Here is a 10,000-nt window from a genome sequence, read left to right as displayed (position 1 = left end):
AAACATCTGTGGATGTCAACGAGCAGCAATCAAGCATGATAAGCACCAATTAGGCAGATTTAAAAGGACTGTGATACTCAGCTCCTTCTAGACATCTACTGGTGTGTTTCCAAGCATGGTGAAGGCAAGAGAATGGTCCCAGAAGACAAGAGAAGAGGTTATTGCTCTTCACAAGAATGGCAATGGATATAAAAAGATTGCGAAGTTGTTAAATATTCCAAGAGACACTATCGGAAGTATCATTCGCAAGTTCAAGTTAAAGGGCACAGTGGAAACGTTACCTGGTCGTGGCAGAAAGAAGATCCTGACCGCGACTGCTGTGCGCTACCTGAAGCGTAATGTGGAGAAAAATCCCCGCGTGACTGCTAAGGAACTGAAAAAAGACCTGTCAGATGTGGGCACTGAAGTTTCAGCTCAGACAATAAGGCGCGCACTGCATAACGAAGACCTCCATGCCAGAACGCCCAGACGCACCCCCTTGCTGACTCCAAAGAACAAGAAAAGTCGACTGCAGTATGCCAAAAGTCATGTGGACAAGCCACAAAGGTTTTGGAACAGTGTACTGTGGTCAGATGAAACTAAATTAGAACTGTTTGGGACAATGGACCAGCGCTATGTTTGGAGAAGGAAGAACCAGGCTTATGAACAAAAGAACACCTTGCCTACTGTGAAGCATGGCGGGGGGTCAATTATGCTTTGGGGCTGTTTTGCTTCTAATGGTACAAGAAAGCTTCAACGTGTGCAGGGTACCATGAATTCCCTTCAGTACCAGGAGATCTTGGAGGAAAATGTGATGGAGTCAGTCACAAACCTGCGGCTTGGGAGACGTTGGACCTTCCAACAGGACAATGATCCGAAGCACACATCCAAGTCCACTAGAGCATGGTTGAACATGAAAGGCTGGAACATTCTAGAGTGGCCATCGCAATCACCAGACTTAAATCCAATTAAGAACCTCTGGTGGGACCTAAAGAAGGCAGTTGCAGTGCGCAAGCCTAAGAATGTGACTGAACTGGAGGCTTTTGCCCATGAAGAATGGGCTAAGATACCCATAGGTCGCTGCAAGACACTTGTGTCAAGCTCTGTTTCACGCTTGAAAGCTGTCATAACTGGAAAAGGATGTTGTACTAAGTACTAAAAAATAATGTCACTAGGGGGTTGAATAAAACTGATAATGATGTGAGCACAGTAAAGACATTTGTGGTTATTCCATCATAAATATTATGTTATGTTTGTCTAATTTATAAGTGCCTCTTTGATATAATTGTAAATAAGATGACTGAAATGATCAAAATCAATGTCAAACTGGCCAAAACACTTTATTTCAGTGGGGGTTGAATAAATTTGATCACAACTGTATATAATGTGTGTTTGTATAGTGTGTAGTGTGTGTGTGTGTATATATATAATGTGTGTGTAGTGTGTGTGTCTCCTGGGCTTCACCTCCTCCAGGCGTCGGCGCTGCTCCTTCTGCTCCTCGATGCGTTTCTGCCGGTCGTGGAGCAGCTGGCGTTTGTGTTCCTCCGGGTCGCGGCGCTGAGCTGCTAGCTGGGCCTGCTGGCGCTTCAGGGCCTCCGAGCGCTCCTTGTTCTCCTGCTGCAGACGCAGGAAGTCCCGACGCAGCGTGGACTCCCCCGGGACGTTCAGGATGGAGCTGCTGACGGAGGGGACGCGCAGACGGGCGGTTACAGGGGGGGACGGCGAGACACGTGGGGACGGAGACGCGGCAGAGAGGAGGAGTATTACCTGGACTCCCTCTCGTCCCCGCGGTTCTCGTCTTCCTCGTCACTGCCGCTGTATTCGTACTCTGTCTCCTCTGTGAGGGGAGAGAGAGGAGACGTGTGTCAAAGTGACTGTAGGACAGTGTGTTTTACACACACACACAAACACACACAAACACACACTTGGTGTCTTTCTGGTGCTGCAGTTTTCTCTGGATTCAGAATCCCAAGTCTGTTTCACTCAGCAGAGCAGTCGTGTGTGTGTGTGTGTGTGTAGAGAGCTGCTCACCCTTTTCTCTTGTGTGTGTGTGTGTGTGTGTACAATGTGTGTGTGTGTGTGTGTGTACAGAGCTGCTCACCCTTCTCTCTGCGTTTCTTGTGTATAATGTGTGTATAATGTGTGTACGTGTGCGCGCGCACGTGTGTGTGTGTGTGTGTGTGTGAGTGAGTGAGTGTGTGTGAGTGTATAATGTGTGTACGTGTATAATGTGTGTACGTGTGTGTGTGTGTGTGCATGTGTATAATGTGTGTACGTGTGTGTGTGTGCGTGTATATAATGTGTGTGTGTGAGTGTGTGTGTGTGTGAGTGTGTGTGCGTGTGCGTGTGTGTGCGTGTGTATAAGTGTGTGTGTGCGTGTGTGTGCGTGTATATAATGTGTGTGTGTGAGTGTGTGTGAGTGTGTGTGCGTGTGTATACGTGTGTGTGTGTGCGTGTATATAATGTGTGTGTGTGAGTGTGAGTGTGTGTGCGTGCGTGTATATAATGTGTGTGTGTGAGTGTGAGTGTGTGTGCGTGTGTGTGTATATAATGTGTGTGTGTGTGTGTGCGTGTGCGTGTGTGTGTGTATACGTGTGTGTGTGTGTGTGTGTGTGTGTGTGCGTGTATATAATGTGTGTGTGTGAGTGTGTGTGAGTGTGTGCGTGTGCGTGTGTGTGTAGGGAGCTGCTCACCCTTCTCTCCCCGTTTCTTGCGCGTGCGGTCGATGTGGTCCTTCAGCTGTATGCGCACCTGGCGCTCGGTGGGCTGGTCCCGGATGAAGGAGTGTTTCAGCAGCTGCTCCGTCGACGGCCGGCTCTGGTACGTCTTCACCAGGCAGCCCTCGATGAAGTCGATGAACTTCTTCGACCTGAGAGAGCACGAGGACCCCAGAGCGGCGAGAAAGCACGTAAAACGTGAGATTCCAGCAGCAAACGGGTGAACACGTGGGCAGGCACGCATTACAGATGGAGAGAGCTGTCTGGTCATCACGTATGTGGACCAGAGGCATGCTGGGATCTGAGCAGAAGACAGAAGCCCCCATGGTGGCCACCATGTACTACAGTGCAGCAGTGGGATCTGGTCTTAACTGAGCTGTGGAAGGCCTGGAGCTTCATTAGAATACCCCAACTGTGCAAAGAGTGTTAGGAGGTAAAGCCAGAGAAGAGAGACTGAGTGAGTGAGAGAGTGAGAGAGAGAGAGAGAGAGAGAGAGAGAGAGAGAGAGAGAGAGAGAGAGAGAGAGAGAGAGAGAGAGACAGAAATATACTGTTCCTAATATTCAAAGCAGCCTCACCATTTCTTGGACTTGAGTTTGGGAGGAGGGTTCCGTGGGATCAGGAATAGGGCTCTCATTGGGTGCATGTCACACAGTGCTGTCACACACACACACACACACACACACACACACACACACACACACACACACACACACACACACACACACACACACACACAGGTGTGAGCAGATAAACAGAAAAATGACTTTCCGATATATTCAATTTTCCGATATACGAACAAAGACATATAGAAGACTCTAGCGGTACTAAAGCCACTGGCGGAAAACACACAGGAGTGGCAGAGGAGATGGACCAGCCACTCCAAAGAGCACTTCACATGGCAACTTTTACCACGGCAACCACCTGACACGGTTCTGCCAGTCGACGCACATCACCCGTGTGGGCGCCAGATATCAGCACTTTCAGGTGAATACAACAAACACAACGTTGTTAGTCCAACGTACATATTAGAACGTAATAAAGAATCAATCATCGCTGCATCGTCAAAAAGGACGTGGCGCCTGTAAACCCCCCCCCCCCCACTGACAATATTCCATTAGATTAGCTTGAGATTATCTTGAGATTAGCTTGTACCCACTCTGTACCCAAGCAAAAGCATGAGATCGAAAAGGGGGCGGGGAGTGTCTAAGGCTCACCCACCAGCACCACATATTAAACTGCTAATGCATTGCATGAATTGCACACAGATGAATAGGCACAATGGGTGTGTTTGCCTGGAGGAACCAATGAGCTAACCCAACAACATGCTAACACCACAGAACATTAATACTACAGCTCGCTAACACGGCATGCTAACACAGCACATTAACGCTACAGCTCGTTAACACGGCATGCTAACACAGCACATTAACGCTACAGCTCGCTAACACGGCATGCTAACACAGCACATTAACACTACAGCTCGCTAACACGGCATGCTAACACAGCACTTTAACGCTACAGCTCGTTAACACAGCATGCTAACACAGCACATTAACGCTACAGCTCACTAACACGGCACGCTAACACAGCACATTAATGCTACAGCTCGCTAACACGGCATGCTAACACAGCACATTAATGCTACAGCTCGCTAACCCGGCATGCTAACACAGCACATTAACACTACAGCTCGCTAACACGGCATGCTAACACAGCACTTTAACGCTACAGCTCGTTAACACAGCATGCTAACACAGCACATTAATGCTACAGCTCACTAACACGGCACGCTAACACAGCACATTAATACTACAGCTCGCTAACACGGCATGCTAACACAGCACATTAATACTACAGCTCACTAACACGGCACGCTAACACAGCACATTAATACTACAGCTCGCTAACACGGCATGCTAACACAGCACATTAATACTACAGCTCGCCAACACGGCATGCTAACACTGCACATTAATACTACAGCTTGCTAACCTGGCATGCTAACACAGCACATTAATACTACTGCTCGCTAACACGGCGTGCTAACACAGCACATTAATACTACTGCTCGCTAACATGGCATGCTAACACAGCACATTAATACTATTGCTCGCTAACACGGCATGCTAACACAGCACATTAATACTACAGCTCGCTAACACAGCGTGCTAACACAGCACATTAATACTACTGCTCGCTAACACAGCATGCTAACACAGCACATTAATACTACTGCTCACTAACACGGCATGCTAACACAGCACATTAATACTACAGTATGCCAACACCACAGAGCATTAATACTACAACTCACTAATGTTACAATGAGCTAATCCTACAACACACTAATGCTACAGTGCATGAGGGCTACAGGAGACCCAGTTCTCTCATCTAGAGTTGCACAAAACCTATGGGAGTGTATGGAAAATTATTTTAGGCAGACAAAATATTCAAAGTATTATTCAATTATTCAAAGTGTGTGTGTGTGTGTGTGTGTGTGTGTGTGTGTGCGCGCGTGTGTTGCTTACGGGGTGCCCCCTCTGCCATCCTCTATAGCTGTGATTCCCAGAGACCAGATGTCACTCTGAGAAGAAAAACATAATCTCATTAAACCTGATTTGAAAGTGCACACATGCCCCACAGACACTCACACACACACACACACCCAACACGTGTACAAATACTGACTAAATAACACCACCCTCACCACAACACGTGTAGAAATACCAAACACCCCCCCCCACCCAACACATGTACAAATAACCAAACCACACCCCCCATCCAACAGATGTACAAATTACCAAACACCCCCCACCCAGCACATGTACAAATAACCAAATAAAACACCCCCACCCAACACATGTACAACACAACCTTTTAATACTTAAAAAGTACTATTTTCTAAGCAAGAGGCTGTGCTCCACACTTCTGAAACAGTATCATAACAGCAGCACGATGGTGTAGAGCAGTAGACACACACACGCACACACACACACTCGCGCACTCACCCTGTAGTCATAGGTGGAGTCTGGGTTTTCATCACAAGCAATGACTTCAGGTGCCATCCAGTAAGGTGTACCAATGAAGGTGTTCCTCCTCCCCACAGTGCGGTCCCAGCTGAGCACTTACCCCCAAAATCCACTACGCGCGCACACACACACACACACACACACACACACACACACACACACACACACACACACACACACACCACAGGGTTTAGCAGGTCAGTAACTGATAAGAGCACTGGTAGGTCTATAGAGGTGTTGGCCAAGAAGGTGATGTACTTTGCCCCAGTTGTTGGATTACATTTTAAATATGTGTTAAACCAGAGGAAACAATAATATTGAGGTCACAGCGGTACAACTACGGTGAGGACAACCCCGCCTGACACGCTCGCACGCACGCTCGCACGCACGCTCGCACGCCCGCACGCCTCATCGAGTTTGACCTCCACATTCACACTGAAGATATTAAACCCAGAGCCAACTCACTCACTTTCCATCTCTCTCACACACACACACACACGACACGCACGCACGCACCACACACACACACACACACACACACACACACACACACACACACACACACACACACACACACACACACACACACACACACACACACACACCCCTTACCAAGTTTGACCTCCGCATTCTCAGTAAGCAGAACATTTTGGCCTTTGATGTCTCTGTGGATGACCTTATGTGCATGGAGATGAGACAGGCCCTGAAAAAGGGGGGGGGGGGGGGAGAGTCAGGGACCACTCACAGACGAGCCTCACAGACATACAGGCTTCCTGCCAAGGGTGTGGCCTGTCATCAAATAGTCAATAGAGGGAGATTTGCAGCTGTGTGTGTTTGTGTGTGTGTCTTACTCGTAGGATTTCTCTGCAGATATAAGCGATCCAGTCCTCCTTAAGTGAGTTTCCTTTGGTGTTCTTCACCAGGTCTGTCACTGAGCCAGCACCACAGAACTCCATCACCAGCTACACACGCACACACACACACACACACACCACACACACGCACACTCTTCAACACAGATTTAATCACCCTAACACTCTAGAGAAACAGCAGCAGTACGGACATTTGAGACGTACTGTGTAATACTGCGTTCTTGTGCACCATCATTCATGCTGCTTGCTAGAAGGTCTTGGCCACGGTCAGGGCTGAACTGTAGTGGACCTGCGAGTCCGTGTGTGTGACGACATCAATCTTCACACACTGCCAGCAACACCACTGCTGTTCTGTCACCTGAGAGCAGGGGTGTGTGTGTGTGTGTGTGTGTGTGTGTGTGTGTGTTTCTGCAGCACGCCCAGCAGTCCTGGCCAACACGATGAGCTCAGCTGATGGAAACTAGTGTGTGTGTGTGTGTGTGTGTGTGTGTGTGTGTGTGTATAATACACATACACAGCAGAACTGGAGCAGAAGATCAGGTGGTCGCCAACCTCCTGGAGCAGGTGTGGACTGTGGCGATATTTACCTCTGCTATTCAGAATTATTGCTGTAATATATGGTAAATACAGCAATATAGTAATAATAAATATGATAATATGATAATAATAGCTAATACTTAGAATTATTGTTGTTAACATTATTATTAATGCTGGAGATCACACATAAGATTAGACATAGACACCTAATTTAATCTTAATCTACATCATTGTGGCAAAAGGAGCACTACCTCATAGGGTTGGGCGTTGTCTCCTTAATTGGCAGATGACGATGTTTACAGTGAAACATTGCGATGGACGGGGGTCATGACCAAGTTTAAAAGGAGCCTACTATATAAAAACAATTATTATAAAATAAAAGTAGTATAAAATAAGCTATATGGTGATAATTCTACTTTAACGTGAAGAAAATTACCTTCCACTGACTTTGAATGGCCAGAGCAGGTTTCTGTTAATGGCAAAAATCGCAAGAAAATTTCTCTGCATATGCGCTACCAGCACACCCTCAAAAAGATTTTTTGTGGTCACCCCAATCCACAGCTTATTAAAGCCAGAGAAGGTCAACATGTTGGTTTTTTGGCCAGAAACATGACATGTAAACGTGTTGGAATAGGCTACACAATGTCGGCCCTCTTAACATTTTAAGTTATTACAGTTTAGCGTGTTTCGGGAAGTCATGCTTTCTGTTTGTTTGTTTTATGTTTTTCTTGCTCTTATTATATTTTCATTCATTATTCTTTCCTTCCTTTGTTGTTCTGCTGTGATATAGTGAAATCCATGATGATTTATTTTAAAGCTTTTTCAAAAAAAGGTAAATGCCATAGCCATTCATAAGCTCTGTCACTTTGTTTTGTTGTTCAACTTTTAATAAACGTGTTTACAAACACCTTTGTGTCAATTTTATTTTGGAGCCTTTGCACTGCAAAATTAATACTTTCGCTGAAGTTGAACGTCATACTTCGGTTGACAATGAGCAAGTTTCCCGCACAACCAGCAGGCGTATTCTATTAGCGTGAATAACATGAAATTTTTTAAAATTAATACAGACAAAAAAAACGAAGACAAGTTATAACCTAGATATAGATATTAATAATAATAATAATAATAATAATAGAATAATAATAAATAATAGAATAAAACGACAATTAGGCTTATTTATAGCAGTAGGGTATTTAAAATTTTAATTAATTAAAGTTATATACCTGATTTGATAATTTTCCGTACAATCCCTGCTAAAGTTGTAGGTGAAGTAGACCTAAACGTCAGTGCATGTTTGTGGTTACCATCCATCGCGATGGTGGGTCATAAATGACGATCAGCACAACCCTACAACCTCGCACTCTGCAATACAGGAGCGCAACCTCGCACGCAGCAATACAGGAGCGCAACCTCGCACGCAGCAATACAGGAGCGCAACCTCACACTAGGGGTGGGTATCACCACTGATTTTCCCAGTTCGATTCGATTCCAATTCACAAGGTCCCGATTCAATTCGATTTTCGATTCGATCTTGTAGGGAAATTTCAGTTACAATAAAACCTGAAATTGTAGTTTGAATGTGAAATGTTGTAATGATACAAGGAACACTCAAATTTTATTAAAATGTATTAAGATATTAGTGTTTATACTGTGATATTAGTGTTTTTATATCAATTAATGCACACACTTCCACATAGCACCTTTTCCAGAAGTGGTATTCAGATTTTCAGATTTTTCTTCAAGAAAAGGAGCTGATCAACATGTTGAGTGAGACTTTGTGTAGTAACAATATTGCCAGCTGTTGAGAAAACTTCACTGCTTTATACTTGACACGTCGCGACCGGCGTGAGGGTCCGCGCACCGAAAACAACGTAATCGCGGTGGCTCCACCAGTGCCTTGTCGATTCGCGAGGTCGAGCACCTCTCGAATTTTGAAACTTCGCATGCACTGCGCTTCAGCGCAATGAACAAAGTCATGTTTGCAGGGTTCATACACCTAAACAAGGTGGAATTAAAGCACGTAACGCAATATAAATCGCGAGACGTTAAAATGGTACGCATTTGCGTGGAAAATTAGCCAATTCTAAAAGATCGATCTCAGGTTTAATAAATCGATATCGAATCATTCAAATGATGATCGATTTGAATTGAAAAATCTATTTTTAAACACACACCCCTACCTCACACGCAGCAATACAGGAGCGCAACCTCGCACTCTGCAATAAAGGAGCGCAACCTCGCACTCTGCAATAAAGGAGCGCAACCTCGCACTCCAGGTGTTGTGTCTGGAGCCTGTTACAGTATTACTATTACAGCATGTTTAAGTGTAACCGTCTTGCTTAACGCTTTACTTTTGGAGTGAGTTTGAGTGTAACCACGTTACTCCAGGAGCCTGTTACAGCGTCACTGTTGGAGCATGATTACTGCTGTAAGATGGCTCACATACCCAGAGCTGGTCGTCGTGGCCGGGGGGGCTCTTCTTGACGAAGGGCGCCGTAGTACGTGGCGATGTTGCGGTGATGACTGTACTTCTTCAGCATGTTGATCTCAGCTTTGATCTCCTCCTCCTCTTCCTCAGTGACATCCATCACCTTAATGGCCGCCAGCTGGCCTGTTTTTACATGCCGCCCCTGAGAGAGTGAGAGAGTGAGAGGAGAGAGAGAGAGAGAGTGAGTGTGACGGAGAGAGAGAGAGAGAGATAGAGGAGAGTGTGTGTGTGTGTGTGTGTGTGTGAGGGAGAGAGAGGGAGTGTGTGGGGGTGTGAGTGTGTATGAGAGGGGAGAGAGAGAGAGAGATAGATAGAGAGAGAGAGAGTGTGTGTGTGTGTGTGTGAGAGAGAGTGTGTGTGTGTGTGTGTGTGTGTG

The 10,000-nt window shown here is 45.9% G+C and overlaps 1 protein-coding gene across 1 annotated transcript in view; it reads right to left on the bottom strand.

Moving 5' to 3' along the window:
- LOC143506795 (misshapen-like kinase 1) overlaps nt 1-9,763 on the bottom strand; it is a 31,582-nt gene extending 21,819 nt beyond the window's left edge. The window contains 11 exon segments of the mRNA XM_076996403.1: nt 1,444-1,654; nt 1,747-1,816; nt 2,673-2,848; nt 3,274-3,352; nt 5,227-5,245; nt 5,247-5,282; nt 5,707-5,822; nt 6,325-6,430; nt 6,579-6,689; nt 9,583-9,624; nt 9,626-9,763. Of these exon segments, the coding sequence (XP_076852518.1) occupies nt 1,444-1,654; nt 1,747-1,816; nt 2,673-2,848; nt 3,274-3,352; nt 5,227-5,245; nt 5,247-5,282; nt 5,707-5,822; nt 6,325-6,430; nt 6,579-6,689; nt 9,583-9,624; nt 9,626-9,724 (1,065 nt within the window). The 5' untranslated portion in view covers nt 9,725-9,763.
- Nucleotides 9,764-10,000: the final 237 nt, after the last annotated feature.

This window comes from Brachyhypopomus gauderio, unplaced genomic scaffold, assembly GCF_052324685.1.
Source record: "Brachyhypopomus gauderio isolate BG-103 unplaced genomic scaffold, BGAUD_0.2 sc505, whole genome shotgun sequence".
Lineage (NCBI taxonomy): Eukaryota > Metazoa > Chordata > Actinopteri > Gymnotiformes > Hypopomidae > Brachyhypopomus > Brachyhypopomus gauderio.
Note: the sequence above shows the minus strand (reverse complement) of the source record. Positions and strands in the feature narration are given on the sequence as shown.